Here is a 17905-nt window from a genome sequence, read left to right as displayed (position 1 = left end):
TCATTAGCCGCTTTCTTTTACTCACTTTAGTCAGCTGTTAGAGGGGGCGCCAAAACAAAGGTGTAAAAATGATTTCTAGTCAGCGTTTTCTGTATTTAACAGCTGATGTTAAATACAGAAATGATGTGATCTATAACAGTGGGTGGCACGCCTATGATGTGTTTGCATACACCTCAGAAAGTCCAAAGGTGCCGCATTTATGAAATTTTGTGACTCAAAAGGATATTTTTAATTTCTACACACAATACTGCACTTAAAGAGGTGTTAAAGATTTGTTACTATTAAATGATTCAGATCATTAAAAAATTAATCAGATATGAATAACTTTAATAACTTTAATAACTTTAGTCTTTAATTGTGAAATAGAAAGTTGTGCCAAATATATCCAGCTAAAAAAATACCCCCGGCCACCAGTTGTTGACCTTAAGCAATTGTACACTTGTGTTATTCAGCAAGGCAATGCTCTAAAGCATTCCTAAATAAAATAAAATAAAATAAAATAAAATAAAAAACTAGGGGTGGCCTTGTTAATGTTGACTTCAAATCCAGCAGTAGGACCTACTGCATGTTTTTATCATCACAAATCCTTGATAATGGTTGTTACCACCACGTGAAAAAATAATTATATATAAAAAAGAAAAACAGGAACTCTGCAATGATTAGTCCAGGTGAAATTTTAGTTATTCAAATATTTGTCAAACTTAGAAGTAGACCTCTTGCCCATATGTGTCTCATGTTATTGACAAGCCTGTTTAATGATTTATTTATGGGATCTAAGTAATAAATATACATTTGGGAACCAGTACACCTACTATATGTAAATGGAAAAAAAATGGATCAAAATCAAAAGACAGAAATTTAATTAGATTATTTAAGATGTGAATTTCAAGGGTATTTTCTGATTAATTGTCTTCTTCTCTGGCTTATCAGTTTAAATGAACAACTATGTCTTGTTGGGCTTTATTAACTATTATCGACTCTTTCCCCATGTTACTTGGTTTCCATGATGCTGATGGTCCTGTACTGTCCTCAAACACATCAAGGTTTGTGATTTTTGAATGACAAAACAGTAAAAAGTTAAATTTGAGTTCTGCTGCAAAACCTAGCAAGTGTTTTAGTAGCCTACAAAAACATCCTAAATCCATTTCACTGATTTAAACACTAGATGGCGCTCCAGGTTTTCCAGAAGTCCTTAAACGTTGACAAAACACGCACCAAACGTTACGGAACATAACTAAACTAGATGCTCAATGTGTAATGTTGGATTTGCTACAACACGCACTGTCTGCATCGTGTTTTTAGTTTTTGCAGTTAAAGTATTTGAGTTTATTTTATTAAATGCATGTCATTCGCATTTCGTAATTTGCTGCGTTTTACAGTACAGGAGGGGAAAGCATCGTCCAGTCAGCTGCACGGTTTGAGCAACGTAGTGCGGCGAGTTTGAGCCGCCCGCCCGCCTGCCTGCTGGAGAGAATCCATCACAGAAACAAACCGCCCCCTCCCACTCGAACGCCCCCGCTTCAGATGGAACTCAAAATACATAAAGCCTCCATGTTGCACAGGGAATGTCGGGCCACCAGATGTGAAACGCTGCTTAAAAAGTGCATGTCTCCCTTTTAAGACGCCGAGCCACTTGTGAGTAATTCATGCTTGTTTTTTTGGACGGGCAGAAGGAGCTTCGGAGTGTTTTCAGCGCTGTTCCAGACACGGACGGCCTCGCATTGGATATTCGGAGCTAACTGGCTAACCCCAAAGCTGCTTCCCGACTTTACTTAGTTTGTAGTTTAAGGTCGGTTTTTAGTTTTCCTTTTTCTTCTTCTTTTTTTTAGACAGAGACATTGCCGAAGCTGCTTATAAGCACTAGCTCGAAACAATATATATATATATATGTTTTTTTTTTTTTTTTTTTCGGAAAGCCATAGATGACAGCCTCCAAACAGCACCGTGCTAGCTGGCTGGCTCCGACCGCTGCCACAACGCTTCGCCTCAGACGGTTTCCTGGCTTTGTGGCCAAGCTGCTCGCCCTCGGCGTCAACTGCTAGCTTAGTGGAGCTAGCAGACGAAGCAAGCGCGTTACCACGAATAACATTGTTGCAAAACGAACCAAGAATAAACACCCGCCTCAATGGACCACATGTCCATAATAACTCAAGTTTCCAACCCGAAGGAGGAGGAAATAATCTCTTTTAACCAAGAAAAAGGTAAGGAGAACTCATCTAAGGGTAGTAATGCTAGGTGGCTAACTACTTTTATTTGCGCTTGCTGGTTGTTGTTCTGGAGTCACCGACCTCTGACAGTCCTATCAAAACGGCTGCACTGCAATTCTTGTAATGTTTTCAACAGGTTAAGTTAGCCACCCTTGAGGAAGTTAGCTTAGCGTTACTTTTGAGTGTTTGCTTGGGTAATATGAGCGCTCAGGTGTGCTTTTTGTACTTTAAAAGTTTGTCAATTTGAGTAGCGGTCCGCGTTAAACTGAATACTGCGCTTTCGCGGTGTAATACAACACGAGCTATGTAGCAGTTATAGATTAATAAGCAGCTTATCTAAGTGCATCGGGCTACTTTTTAAAATTGGACGACATTATCTGAGCGGATCTGTAATGTAAATGAGGGACGGTGATTCTTGGAAGTTACTACAGTAGAGTCAGCTGGCGCTGCGTCCTGGTGACGATAAGCCTGGAGTTTGTTTTTAGCATGGTGCCTGAAATTAGAGATGCACCAATCAATCAGCGAGAGGTCGGAATTGGCCGATTTTTACCCGTCTGTGATTTTAACATCAAATACAGAAAAATCTGCTTTTCTTATTTTCATATTTGTTTTTTGTTGTTGTTGTTGTTGCTAGCTTTAATAGATTGAAACTTAGAAACAGTTTCAATTTACTTGAATGTCACCCAGCAGCACCTGCTTTGTAGCACCTTTGTGAATTGAGTTTGATAAAGGAGACGGGATGGCGAATTGTTTATTAAATTCTTTTTTCTTGGATTACAAACTTTTGTTACAACCCTTAGGAAAACAGTCAACTAAGTTCGGCTGGCCTTTCCGATCAATAAATGAAATGCTAAAGACCAAGAATGACGAGAAGAAAGAAAAGACATTAGGACGTTTTGCAAAACTCAATAAAATGTCAATATTTTGCAACCATAGGAGAATCTCAATTAATAGCTCAATTAATTGTGCAATTAGGAAGGTAATTACCCTCCCAATTAGCCTTTAAATGGGAGGGTAATTGCTTCATTTAAAGTCACAAACCCTCAGTTTTTACAAATCCTTGTCATACAACTTTGAACACCTTTAATACTTTTTCTGAGGATGGAGAAAACAGAAATCCAAGCTCTTGCTAAATATTTATTTAATCTGTATACTAGAGGAAAATGGTGACCGGCCTACAAAAACTGACTTAAAATGAGAAGACTTGAGTCTGGATAAATATAGAAACTTTGTATGAACTCTTAAGTTGAATTTCATTGGCTTTTTGTCCATAAAGCAAGACTCTTAATTATATCCTGACATGCAACAATCTTCAAATTTACTCTTGTGCCCTAAGAAGTCTTATTGCCAGTAATTTTGTCAGAACTATCCCATCATCCAGTGAACTGTACAGCCGTCTAACTTGGCCCTTTCATACTTTATGCAAAGAAAATGTATTATTTTTAGTCTGTGCCGCCCAACAATGATCCTCAGTGATGCTCTTGATATACGTACTCTTCTCCGACCAGGTTTGGAAGGTGCGGGTTACTTTGTTGCTTATCAGATCGTTAGTAATGTGAGAACTGAAGTTATTTGGAGCACAACAGTGCATTTTCCTCACAGGGTGCAGATACATGGTGCGGTAACTGAGATGGAGTCTCTGTGACCGAGACTTGTGTGGGCATCATCAGAGATGATGATGGGAGGTATGTGGGACTTTAAGGAGATTAACATTGCAGGTGGGATTTAGCTTAGCCTTAGACAATACCACTGTATCTCACTTTATAATGCAGTGATAAACAGCCTTCCAGCTTGAGGTTACTGTTCAGCTTCAGATGCAGTTATTTAAGTAGCGATTTCAAAAACAATATTATGAGATTTTGATATTTTCCAAGGAAATTCTATTAAACTTTAAAGTTTATTCAACAATAAACATAAAATATTTTTGAAAGTTTTTGTTTTCTTCTCAAGGTGCTAAGCAGTTAAATGCATAACTTTTGCAAAAGTTGTTTTGCTCGGTGACAATTTTAAATAATGTTTTCTAACTTCTTGCTGTTGGATCAAACCAAAGAGAAAAAAAAAATCTTGGTAAAAATATTATTTTAGGAATAACTAGTAAATCTGATCACTGTTTGTTTTCTAAACATGTAGTTTTGTACTGCCCATATATTTATCAATTTGTTTTATTTTTTCTATAATCTGTTACTGAAAGTCTGCTCTAAAGAAATGTGGTTTAAAGTTTATTGACCAGCTAAAGATCATCCAGGTATTTTGGTTTGATCAGGTGTCATTATCTGTTCTTTATTTATATATATATGTGTGTGTGTGTGTGTGTATATATATATATATATATATTACGGCTGTAGAGATACAATAATCTCATGATACGATATGTATTTCGATATTCAGCAAACAATACAATTCAATACACTTTTGCGATTTCTGAAAGATTTTAGAGGGACAGAGTGATTTTGGTGATATTTTGTGACTGTTATAGAGTTGGACTGAATTAATTTAACTGAAAACTGATTAAAAGCACCAACTACACAATACCTGGCTCTGGTTGGACATGGACACAGACTTAAAGTCCGTGTCCATGTGTATTTTTTGACAGCAGTGAGATGAAAAGCCATAAAGTTAGTTGCCTGGAAAAAGACAGTGAAGAAGTTGTAAAAGCCTTTTTACTGTCACCATTTATCACAATAAATACTGCAAAATATGGTGATTAAAATTATACATTCATATCGCCCAACTTTAGTGAGTAGGGGTCTGATAGCTCCTAACAATAAGAACAAAGTCACTGCAACATTGTCTTTGTTTGTTTGTTTAGCGTTGTTTAGGACTTATCTTCCTGTTAAAAAATGATGATGCATACACTTGCATTGTGATCCAGTCATGCTGTCTGGTTCTGATGGGCTTTGGGTGAATGAATACTGTACTGGTGATTCACTGGAAGGTGATGGCTGCCTCACTGGTCTGGTTTTACTTTGCAGAGACAAAGTCCAGTTGGATAAATGCAAACCTTGTTGCTGATGATTGTATTTTTAGTTTAAAAGAAATCCCAGGCTGTTTGATTACCTTGTCTTTCCAAAAGTTTATTCTACTTCAGGTTTTATCTTTCACTGTTCCAGACTATAAAACCAATTTAAATATCATAAACGCTAAACTTGACTTCATTTTACATTAGATTCTGGAAGTTATCAGTAATATTTCCTTCACCCTTTTTAGAAATGTGTAGTATCACTGTAAGCTTAATAAGCAAATACATCCTGGTACTGATGTTTGTCAGAAAATGAATATTTTCAGTCACACTATAATTCTTCATATCAGTAAAGTTGAAAGTTAGCAATGTGCTATCAGTCTGTAATTCCTAACAAACTCTTAAATTTGGGACTATTTTGTTCATCTGTGTGAAGTTACGTTGGTTGAACCTGCTGGTTGCATCAGGTCATCAGATAGCAGAGCAGCGATCTGATAAGCTTTGTGTCAGACTTCCTGTTGTGCAACAGCATCGACGACGCTCCGCTCCTGAACCTCACAGGTCTTGTGGTTTAGAAATGATCCGGGCTGACGAGGCGGATTAACGCAGTTTACATCTGACTACCTTCCTAGCTTCTACTGCCCCAAGGATGTGTTTACTTTTTCAAAAAGATCATAGTGATATGACATCTTTCTACTATAGCCAACGATCACCAATAAGAGCTTCACATCACCTCTGTTTGGAAAAGAAAAAGGAAAGGTTTGTTTAGATCAGTTTAGAAGAGGCGTCTGTCAAAGTGGCTCTTTGGACCTTCCACTGCCTGTCAATAACTTTGACTGGTTCCTAATTTTTAGCCAATCTTGATAATAAATGGAGGATTTTAACTGTTTTTCAGTTGTTTTTCTTTCAATATTTGCACTGAATTTCCACAATGGATGACAAAAAAAATACCAGTAGTTTTTGTCTGTTTTATTATTAGGTTGGAATCTGAGCTTTAAAAAAACCCTCTTCCTTTATGTTTCTTTATTTTAAATCCTAAAAATAGAACTTAAACACTGTATCTTTAATAATGACAATTTTTAATTTTTCCTCTTCACAAAGTCGTGTCATCTATGACTAAATGAGTTTTATTTGGCTGTCCTAGAGGCAAAATGTCTCTTCAGATTGTAAAAATTTAATCTTCTTTGTTGCTTTTTTAAAAAAACATTGTATTGCTTAAAAAATACAATGTTTAAAATACTCTAAAAATGTCAATTTTTCTGAAAGAACAACAGTCAGAGCAGTAATTGAACAAAATCTGTTAAAAAAAAACAAACTGCATTTTATTTGTAAGATGAAAAAGTATCTGTAAATGTGTTGAACGTCTGACTGCCTTGCTAACTGCTACTACTCCAAGGATGTCTTTACTTTTTCTTTATTTTTCTCAAAGTAAAGACACTTCCCCAGTGGGATAGTTTAAGCTTCACCCAGTTCAGATTGCGAAATTTTTAAAATCCAATTAATCATGAGAATATTTGATTAATACAATAATTAACAATTTATGACTTAACAAATGGTTTTATTACTTTCTCCAAAGTCCAGGTATGATTGGATAACCTGCTTCTGCTCTTTTTTTATTTTTAAAATCATCATCTGAAAGTCACTTCAGAAAATAAAATGTTAGGTTTGAAGTGAGGCAATAAAAGGAAAGGGGGGGAAAAACAGAAATCTGTAGGAGAGCAACAGTTTTTCACAGCACTTTGCATCCTTGTTGAGTCCATCTTTCTGTTTTAGTGAGGGAACTTAAGCCACTGATCAGATGGCCTAAATACCCAGCATGTCTTTGCTCAAAAGGCTGTAATTAACGTGGGTCAAAGCTGTAGGAAACGACAGAGCAGACGGCATTACAAGTAACTCCGACATGCTGCCGTAATCTGCAGGAGTATTTTATTCCCCCAAACGCAGCTGTGAAAAATCACCTCAGGGAACATTATGGTTACCAGAATGAAACCCTTCTTCTTTTGGGACTGATGCGCTTCCTGTTGTATTCGTTTAAGGTCAGGAATCCAAAGCGTCGCAATATTAAGATGCCGAAAGATTTGACGTAAAGATTTTCACTGTGCGCTGGCCTCTGGCTGCATTCTGCTGGGGGGAGGGATGGGGTTAATGGCTGGAGAGGAATGCAGCCATGTATAGGCTCTGTGGGGTCTGAGAGCCTCCCTCTTCCTCCTCCTCCTCCTCCTCCCTCTTCCTCTCTGCATGTTCAGGCTGCTTCCGTCACTCACCTGCCAACTCAAACAGGAGGGGAAACTATCGTGAATTTAAAAAAGAAAAAAAGAAGGATCTTGTCCAGTCGGGCGATGGACGCCACTTCTGGGGGGTTGGGTTAGGAGGATTGTGCAGCTTCTGAGTCGTCCCTATTAATAAAGACTCGGCGTCTGATTTAGTCCATGCTTCGTAGTTCAGGAATGAGAGGCGATTTGCAATTGGAGTAGAGCGCGCTCTGAACTGTCAGTGTTTGAGTGATGAGGTCATCCAGCCAGCAGAGTTATTTTCTGATCAGTTGTTCTTCCAGAGGTCGTCTCCAAAATCAACCCGACTGCACTGTGGTCGCACCGTTCAGGCTATTGTTTAGTTTGTTCAATGGCCTCAGTGCTGTTGAACAAACCAGTTATGTCATCTGTCTGTACTTTGACAGGAATTATTAAATCTAAATACTTTTTAGTAGAGATGCCCCAATTTGAGGGCCAATTTTTTAAAATTAAAAATAATTTTTTCCTTAATTGTCTATGGTTTGTGATCTGCAGGTCAAATACTGAAAAATCAGTTTTTTCTCTTTTTTTTGTCTTGTTTATTAAATATAATATAAATGCATCAACCAGCCGCATGTAGTTTGATGCGTTTTGTTTTGAGTTTAATAAAAAGTACATAAATATTAGGGACAGGGCTGCAGGTAAGGATTGTTATAGTAATCGATTTTTCTGACGATTAATCGGATAAAAACATTTTGGGCACATTTTACAGATTTTTCATTTGACCACTTCATCCATTTTTCATAAAATATTAGAAATGCACTAAAAGATTCTTTCCAGTTAATCAATTAATTATTAAATCAGTTGACCATTATTTCAATAATCCATTCATCACGATTAATTTGATTAATCATTTTATCTCCGTTTAGGGATACGTTTGGTGAAAACCGTGCAAGTCCTTTTCAGTTTGAAGTCACTCTCTGTATCAAGGCATGTGCAGGACCTTTGACCTCTTTCAATCGCAACGGGCCAGTCGGCTCTCGGATAATTTAAACTGAAAATCGGTATTGTTTAGGAAAGTCCTGACGGGCAGATCTGTAATTTCCCGCCTGCTGCCTCTCTGTGATCGACTTATCTGTTAGCGTTTCTACACGTTCACCCTCCTCTCCTGCGCCTGTTCTTTTCCGACAGCATCCCAGTCGAACAGCAGCCTGAAGAAGCAGAGGAACCGAAGCATATTCTGCACACTCTTTTGTTGCTTTCGCAACTACAATGCGGAGCCACCAGGCACCAACAGCACTCTGCCTCCACCTGTTGAGGAGAACGGATCGCCTCCCAAGGTAGGACAGACCCAGGCTGCGTCGGACAGATCTTACTCTGCAGGACTGCTTCATCTTTTGTGAATAGCGTCTTTGTTAGTGTTTGATTCTGTGACCTTTTATCTGTTGTGTTTGTGTGTGTTCTTCTAATCCTTACCCTGGATTTTGTTTGTGTGTTATTTTCTCTTGTGTTGTAGTGTGACCAGGTCGAGGTCATCCCTGTCCCTAGTGTATGTATCATGCATATTTTATTTTCCTTCCTTGCATGCAGGCCGGTGGGCTGGTGCAGCCTCTCTGTGTGGGCTCCTCACAGAGCTTTAAATCTGCTTCGTTTGCTTCACTTTATTTTCAGCTGATTACATCACAGGATGTGTGGAAGGTGTGTGATGGATGCACCTATTACACAAAACCGTTGAGGACTTGCAAATACGTTCATGTCCCTTTTTAAATTAGGGCTGTAACTAATGATAATTATATTGATTATTTTGACGATTAATCAATTAGGCAATTAATTGGATAAGCAAATGAGCACATTCTGCTTATTTCGCTTTTCTTTTTTTAATTTAGCCACCTGGTCCTTTTTATATGATATTATAAGTACATTAAAATGCAAATAACAAAAAGGAAAATAAACATGTTGTTGCTTATAATGCTAAAACGTATAATTTCTTTAGTGATCGTTTGATCACTTGTAACAGAGGATGCATCTGCAGCTAAATCAGCGTGTGAAAAGCTCAGCCTTTTCTGCCTGACTTGACATCAATACAGTGTAATGTTGACAATTTTTATTTGTAAACAGATCAATAATTGGATAGCAAAAAGTGGTTATTAGGATTTTTTTTTTCCTTTTACCGAATTTGAGCTGAGTGAAGCTAAAACTACTTGAGTCTTCACTGGAATATAATCACAGATCATTTTTTATATTTAATGCTAAATATATTTTGTAGTATTGGTTTAATTGCTGCTGCTCTTCCACCAGTTGGCCTTCTTATGACTGTATGCTCCATTTAAAGATTAATCAATTGCTAAATTAGCCGACCATTATTTCAATAACGATAAATCGCAATTAGTTGATTATTAGTTTCAGCCCTACTTTAAATGTTCAAACTTTAAAAAAAAAAAAATTTACTACCTCAGATTTATTGCAATAGTTGAACACAAAGTAGTGCATAATTGTGAAGTGAAAGAAAAATTATAAACAGTCATGAAAATTTAATGCAAATGCATGCTACGTCATTGAGAGTGTGGTCAGAAATGTAAAGCATGTTTTATTTTTGTTTCACGTCACAATTCTGCACTAGTTTGTTGGCCTGTCTTATAAAATCCTGTTAAATTATATGAATTGTAGTAGTATTGAAATACGAGTTCTTTTTGCAAGACACTTGACCTGCATGAATAACACTTGGTCTACGAATAAGTTAACACTAATGTTCAGAAATGTCCATTTTTATGAGCTGCCTTGTCATGCTACTAATAAATTAAGTGAAAAAATTACTCAAACACTTCATTCATTGGCTTGTGAGCTCACTTGGGGCAAAACTAATTGATCTCTTTAGTCAAAGCTCTGATCTGCTTACCTGTGACCGGCTAAATCAGATTACTCATCAGCGAGGCTCTGCTACTCTCGTACGACACTGTTACAACACGGAGGCACATTTCATGTGTAGGTTGGGTTTACTAGCATCTCCTGACAAACGTATAACCCCCCACAACCTCTTATAATGGGGAAAAACACACAAAAGTGTCAAATTAACAACTAACAACCTGTCGTCTCTTCATTGATATTTTAGTTCTGCTCTTCCAAACAAATGTAATCCAGCCTAGCTTGGATCTCGCTAATGATTTGTAAAGTGGGAGACGATTTCCCGCTACTAGAGTTGAAGCACGGCCAATACTAGAAGATGTGATGTAACGTTTGTGTGGCTGTTGGATCTGCTACTTTTAGTGCACAGCAACACCTTTTCCAACACGTCGGAGCTCAGTTTATGCTTTCCAAACCCGCCAACGGAGACAAACTAAATTAAAGATGATCTTCCTTTCAAATTTACAACAATACTTCAGATGTGCTGGAGTGTTTGGGAGTAGCAGGAAAATTCCCACTAACGAGGCATTGACGTGTTTGTTGTTTTAAAGCTTTGACCCAGTTTCATGCATAATTCTGGAATTGGCTTAACTCGGTTTCCTAACACAATATGTTTGGGAGCTTCTCGTGCAGGATGCCAAACTTAATGCCAAGTTTCTCTCTGTAGATCTGACATCATCTGCTTCTTCCTCTCTGCAGCCGCCAGCCAAATACCTCCTACCAGAGATGAAAATATCTGACTATGGTAGAAAGTGTGTGGTGATAGACTTGGATGAAACCCTCGTGCACAGCTCATTTAAGGTAAGAGGGGACTGAAGTTGTTGTTGCTCTGTTCATTTGTCACCTGTAAATGTCTGTTCTTTCTCTTCAGCAGTATTTGTTTTAAGTACGGATGCACCAATAAATTGCCATAATTTCTTTTAATTTTGGGGGATTGGTGATTGCCAATTTTACCTTCCTCCACAAAGGTCTGATAATCAGCTACTAGCTGCGTTTTCATATAATTGTTCAATTTCGAAACTAAATTTGCTTAATGGAAGCACCAATTTCTGATAATTTTACATTTCTCAATAAAATAAAATTTTGGTGCTGGGATGAGGTATTTTTTGTAATATCAATATTGGTTTGTTTTGCAAAACTGCAATGGAAAACTTTATTTGCATGAAGTGAAATGGTCACCCTACTGTTGCTAACTTGGATACTTAGTTGCTATATATAGCAACTTAATCAGGCAAAAAAAAGAAAAGAGAAATTGGTATCGGACAAATTCGGAATCGGCAGGTCAAAATCGGTGATCTTCCTTTGTGCCATTAATCAAAGGTCTGGCAAAAATGAACTACAAATTAAAGTTTTGTTTATTCCAGGGTGTCCACGTCCTTAAAAAATCCTAAATTCATCATACAAATATACATTGACCTTAAATATGTTAATCACAGGTTTTAAGTCTTGTCATGTCAGGACTGTTTAATCTCGTATGTTCTGTGTAGTTTATTTTTTCGCAGAACTTTTCTGTCAACCAAACATTTTGGGATCTCATTCTCACATCTTCATTTTGTTCTGTGACATTAGACAGTTGAAGCTCCCGCTAACTAGCTATCTGGTTTTTCTTTTTTTGATTCTGTAATGTGGGAATGTAAATTTATCGCCAGTTGACTGGACGACGGTCGTCTTCGCCACTCACTCACTTCTGTCGCTAATCAATGTGATGTTATGTGGATTTTGTGCAAAAAAAAAAAAAAAAAGCTGCTCAAAATATTTCATTTTCTTTTGTAAATTTCTGTCATGATACAGGTCTTAAATCTCATAATAGTCTTTAAAACACCTGCAGAAACCATGCATTCTGTTTGGTTTGAGTGTAAAGCCATGTCAGGCTCTGCACCTCTAGTTTTGTGTTTGTTATAATTGTGGCGTTATCTGTGAGTAACTCTGCTCCCATTTGCATCGTTTTACCAGCAGGTTTTCCTCCCGCTGTCTAGTTAGTCCTAAAATAACTGCTTCATTGTCTGGGCTGCTGAATTACCACGCAGGTTAAAGAGAGAAGAGCAACTCATCAGTCAAACCATCTGCTAGGACGTTTTGTCCAAAACTGCTGCAAGCAGGACCTCTGCTGTTCGGTTGCGGTACTGTGATCCTCATGCGCTCTGTTTGTGTCTGCAGCCCATCAGTAACGCTGATTTTATTGTACCGGTGGAGATCGATGGTACCGTTCATCAGGTATTGTACACACCCAAAAACATTTCTGTGACCCAGACGAGTGACTCTTAGAAGAGCTGGGGGGTTGGTGGGGAGTTTCTTTGTTTCCTGTGTGAAGACCCTGCAGAGACTGACTGGTATCCAGTTCAAGTAATCCAGGATAGGCTGTGTGTATCCTGGTTGGCCTATTCATGATTACTTGCACTGGGTGTCGGCCAATGGGCGGAGAGCGAGGTGACGTAGGAAGTACTTATGCTAACGTCGATGTTTGTAGCTGAACTATGTGAAAATACCACATGGCGGAAATGAAGGAGTTGGTTTTTAATGGGACGTCTTTGGTTCTGGTTCAGGTGTACGTGCTGAAAAGGCCCCATGTGGACGAGTTCCTCCAGAAGATGGGAGAGTTGTTCGAATGTGTGCTCTTCACAGCCAGTCTCGCTAAGGTTTGGGGGATTTATTTTATTTTTTTATTTCTCTGTTCTGTCTACTAACTAGTGACACTTCATTTTGTTGTTGTGCTCTTTTGGTCTTCTCATATTGTTTGATTTGTTGTCGTCCTTTTTTTTTCTTCTTCTTTTATGTATCTTTTCCAATAATAAATCGGTAAGTTTTCTTAAGAGATAATCAAGTAACATGCCTGTAATTATTAGGGATGCACCGATCCACTTTTTCACTACGGATAACAATATCTGAGCTGCATTGACTTAAAACATTTATTTAGAAAAAAAAAGACGCATAAATGTGCTAAATAGCAAATTTAATTGATAACTGCACAAGTACTTCAGGGTTAGTCAAACATGTAAAAACAACTTTAATTTGTTCAGTCAGTGTAATTAGGAGAACAGCCAATATAGAGTAAATATTAAAGAAAATGAAATAAACTGCAACAAACTTTCTTCTTCCAACTGGTTCAGAAAGTGAAATTAGTTATTCTAAAATTAATGTTAAATAAAGCATAGAATTAAACTAAATAGATCAGTCCTTATAGATTCTAGACATACCTGATACAGATATTAATATCGGATCGGTGCATCTGTAGTAATTATTGCTTTAAGAGCCGTTTTACATGCTGAGTAAAAGGCTAGGAACCACAGCGCTTTTTGTGAGCTAGAGTAGTGTTTGCCGACATCTTCCTTGCTTAATAATGAATTGAGGATACCATGCTTTTCTTTTGAAACAATAGTTTTGCATTTAGTTGTTCTGCTTAGAACTGTGGCTTGAAACATATCTCTGTGCTCCACATTAAAATAAAAAGAAAACGTGTGTATTGATGTTCGCCATCGTGACGTGTGTGTGTGTGTGTGTGTATGTTTGGACAGTACGCAGACCCTGTGGCCGACCTGCTGGACCAGTGGGGCGTTTTTCGAGCACGGCTCTTCAGAGAGTCCTGCGTGTTTCACAGAGGGAACTACGTCAAAGACCTCAGTCGGCTGGGGCGGGAGCTCAATAACGTTATTATTGTCGACAATTCACCCGCGTCCTATATTTTCCATCCAGAAAATGCTGTAAGTTCTTGTTTGTGGTCTGTTTCTACTTGGGTTACATCAGAAAACACCAAACAGTCCAAGGGATTCCCTCAGTGTATTATGAGCCTGGCGGGCCACCAGGCTTTACTTGTGCCCCCACCAGGCTTAGAATTGTTTATTTTAGTTTGTTATTGTTATTATTGCCTCTTTTTAAGACTTTATGGTTGGTGGTTAGGTATTAACCTTCCAGTCTTCCAGTAATGTATAACGATCAATTGATATTTTCAAATTTCCTGTCAACTTTAAACATTTTTTAACTCAAAAACATGGCCCTGCCCTAGCGCCCCGAGCACCAGGCTTAGCAAGTTTTCTGGGGGAAACCTTGCAGTCCCTTTGGAAATCATTTCTATCTTTTGAATGTTTTGCATTTTGCTACAGTTACAAAATTCAATGTTTTTCATAGGTATTTTGATCGTAACTGTAGTCCACCTCTGTGTAATCTAAATCCAACTATTCTGTGAAGTTCTGAGAGTTTCTAGAATGCGTCCTTTGAATCAAGCCGAGTGTTGACGTCGCTCCTTGTCCGCCCAGGTCCCAGTTCAGTCCTGGTTCGACGACATGAATGACACAGAACTCCTGGACCTGCTGCCTTTTTTCGAGGGACTCAGCAAAGAAGACGAGGTTTACGGGGTCCTGCAGAACTTCCGGAGCAGGTAGCAGGACACGCCGCCCTCCTCTTCCTCCTTCTCTCCGTGAGTCGCTCTCTGTCCCTTTCTCCGGCCCGTCGTCGTTGTCTCCGGCCCCTGGACGACGACTCTATGGCAACGCTTCACTGTGGAAACCCACTCTCTCTCTCTCTCTCTCTTGCTCCCTTTCTTTCTCTCTCTCCCTCTCCTCCTGGTGACTGGCTGCCTTCCGAGTGCCATCAGAAAAACAAACTTAAAAACCTTTATTACCCCAGGACCACTGTGTCTCTCAGAAAGCGGACAGAGCAGAGGACAAAATACTAAGAGGAACGAACTCTGGTCTTTATTTTCAAATCGGCAGACTTTTACTATTCAGTAAAGTGCTAATTTTTAAAACCAAAAGCAAAAGACAAAAAAAGAGAAAAGAAAAATCAACTTTCCATCTTTAGACTCTTTGTGGTACCACACAAAAGCCTGGAAACTATTTTGCCCTCATATTGTTGCTATGCAGGCAGTTTCTGGTAGTAGAAAGGACTGTGACTCTTTTCTTACTGAATGAAGTGCCTTGTATGAATGTCGTTTATATGGGGAGTTGTTTTCTACATGGCAGAATTTGCTTTAAAGTGGACACAAAAGCATCTTTATCTAAGGTTTTACTTTGCTTTTTTTTTTTTTTCGATCATCATCCGCTGGGTATTTGTCTCGTAGTATTTTTTTTTTTTCCTGTATGCTTGTGCCATTATATAGATGCGACTTTGTTTCTTTCAACTTTTATTATTTGTAGAGCCAGTTCTTTTGTGTTAGAACGCTTGCAGAACATCAACTCCCCCACCTGCAAGCTGTTTTTCTTTTTTTCTTTTTTTGATCATTTGATCTGAAAGCTCAGATAAAACTGTGCCATTCGTTCATTTCTCTCTCACATTATTTCCCATATTGCATTTTATTATTTGCCAAAATGAGGAAATGCGTTTCAACACGCTTCATATCTTTGCCAGAATTTGAGTAGACCATTACTAAATATAGCATTATAGTTTATTTTTTGTGTGTTGAGATAATCTGTCATGTTTATCAGATGGCTAGCTCTTTTATGTGCTTTTTTTTTCTGAAAGAGTCTGGGGGTTATTGCAGCAAAATGGTCCAAGTGCCATGATCTTTTTTTTTTTTTTTTTTTTGTCAGACACGAGGATCTTTAGGAAAAGTTTGTTGTTAAAAATCACACCTTCATCCTGATTTGCGTGCGGTTGTGGCCTGGCCTTATCCAGCCCTGGTGTAAAAACCAGCAAAGACCATGTTTGATGTTTATCTTCCCAGACTTTTTCTTTTTAAAGAGGGGGAAAAAAAACTCTTCTTCACCTCAGTGCCTATGTTTGAGAGGAGCCCAGCAAAACCGAATGCTGCAACATTAGCTACCATGGCAATAACCTCTTTTTTTTTTTTTTTTTTTTTTTTTTTTCCTTGTTTTCTTGTTCTTTCCTGTCCCAGTATGTTTGTTGTTTCTAAGAGCACTTGACAAATCTCGGCAGTGGAGGTTTGTCTGCGACACACGATTTGATGAAACACAACCTTTTTTTTTTTTTTTTAATCAGATTTTAAAGTGCTGGAACAGTTTTGAATGTTGCGCGGGTGATTCCAGTGAACAGGTCGACTACATCGCCATGTTTACCAGCTTTCGTCAAGGCAGACTGTGAAAAGGATGCCACAGTGAGGGGAGGGGATCTTCAGTCCTGGTCCAGGGTGAAATGAAACACTACCTACCAGGGCAAAGAAACTGAAAGAAAAAAAAAAAAAGGGAACTGTGAAGAACCTAAAATCTTTTGGCATTGACGCCTTACTGCCTACGGAGACACAAAAGCAATTCTTTCTCCTTGATTCCAATGTTACATTTTACAAGGTTGCTGTTGCGTCTGTGCTGTTTTTATTACGGGGTCTTGAAGCCGAGCTGCACATGTAGATCACGTGCGTCTCAGCCGAAGCCGTTTGGGCTCTGAGGACGCTGGGATTCATTAATGGGTATTTTATGAAATGGGTACACTACTTCACAAGTTCCTGTTTTGTTTTGTTTTGTCCCCAATTTTCAAGGTCGCTGCTCTTTCAGGAAAAGGGAAAACCTGATCATCTGATCTGTGTTTTGTCTGTAGTGAGTGTTCAGGTCATTATGGTTTCAGTGCAATGCTTTTCTCTTTTTTTCTTTAAGTATATGAAGCATTGCTTCTACTCTCCGCCTCACTGATTTATTTATCTGAAAATGTTTCATTGTAATATTTTTCTACCTACATCTCATCAGTATTTGGTATAAAAAATAGCATGTAATCCATCTTTTTTTCAGTTATTTGTTCTTTTCTCTCTTTCAGACCTTTTGTGTCCCTTTCTTTTGCCTTTTGGTAAGAGCCACCCGTTAGGTCTCGACCTTCCTATCAGGGGTCGAGTTTGTGTGTCCATTGGTTTCAGTAGTTTTTCTTTTTTTTTTCACCATGTATCATTTTCACTTATAATCACATTGATCAGTTTGTATTAACACCAAAGTTCGGAAACACTTGAGTTTAAACCACAGTGGTTTTTATTTGGATCAGGTTCTTCACTTTTTTTTTTTTTTTTTTTTTTTTTTTTACATGCTGGTTTTTGTTGACTTTTGAGTTTTGGCAGTGTTTGTCATTCTGAGCATTTTTTTTTCTTTAATAAAGTCTTCATTGAAACTATAAATTTCTCATGTCTGGGTTCTTTTAATCATACTCTGAAAAAGTATTTGCCACTTCTTTTATTACACTTTTAACCGCACTGCAGACTGAATAAATCAAGGCCGGTCCAAGCCTTTTTGGGACCCCAAGCAGATTTTCTTTTCATTTGGATATTCCAAATTTTATCATGCTACCTCAGGGCTCTTGGGGGGGCCCTCTGGTGGTGGGCACCATGTGTTTGATCTGGAATAAACTTAAAATAATGGATTTTTTTTTCAAAAGCCACTGCAATAAAAGACTAATTTTAAGACTGTTATGTCTTTACTAGTTGCTGCAAAAGGTTGATGGGTGTCTGCAGGAATATCCAGTGAAATTGTTGAAATAACTTCATGGAACTTCAAAAACTTCAAAGTAAACATTTTTTAATTTAACAGGAATAATTACTCCCTTTTCTAATTAATGTCCTGTTGAGATCATAGAGCTTTGACTTCACATTACTGTAGCACTTCCTTGTCTGTCTTATCGGCACGCTGTGTACAAAGGGTGTCAACCCAAAGTTCACTTGGCAACAATCTTATTCTGTGGAA

General features: G+C 38.1%; 1 protein-coding gene across 3 annotated transcripts; it reads left to right on the top strand.

The window, feature by feature from the left end:
- The first annotated feature begins 1445 nt into the window (after window positions 1-1445).
- Window positions 1446-17343, top strand: LOC106911739 (CTD small phosphatase-like protein). 3 transcript variants are annotated; one of them, XM_014978568.2, is made up of 9 exons: window positions 1446-1789; window positions 1917-2201; window positions 8589-8737; window positions 8914-8946; window positions 10998-11099; window positions 12456-12512; window positions 12842-12934; window positions 13811-13996; window positions 14549-17343. In XM_014978568.2, exons 2-9 carry the CDS (start codon window positions 2126-2128, stop codon window positions 14672-14674), a joined length of 822 nt encoding a protein of 273 aa, XP_014834054.1. In that variant the 5' UTR covers window positions 1446-1789; window positions 1917-2125; the 3' UTR covers window positions 14675-17343. The 3 variants fall into 3 exon arrangements, with proteins under 3 accessions (XP_014834054.1, XP_087871133.1, XP_087871134.1); XM_088015007.1 differs by having other exon boundaries at window positions 1446-2201; XM_088015008.1 differs by lacking the exon at window positions 8914-8946 and having other exon boundaries at window positions 1446-2201.
- Window positions 17344-17905: the final 562 nt, after the last annotated feature.

This window comes from Poecilia mexicana, unplaced genomic scaffold (assembly GCF_051168715.1).
Source record: "Poecilia mexicana isolate PSO_F unplaced genomic scaffold, ASM5116871v1 scaffold_17, whole genome shotgun sequence".
In the NCBI taxonomy this organism is placed as follows: Eukaryota; Metazoa; Chordata; class Actinopteri; order Cyprinodontiformes; family Poeciliidae; genus Poecilia; species Poecilia mexicana.
This window is presented reverse-complemented; position numbering and strand designations above follow the sequence as displayed.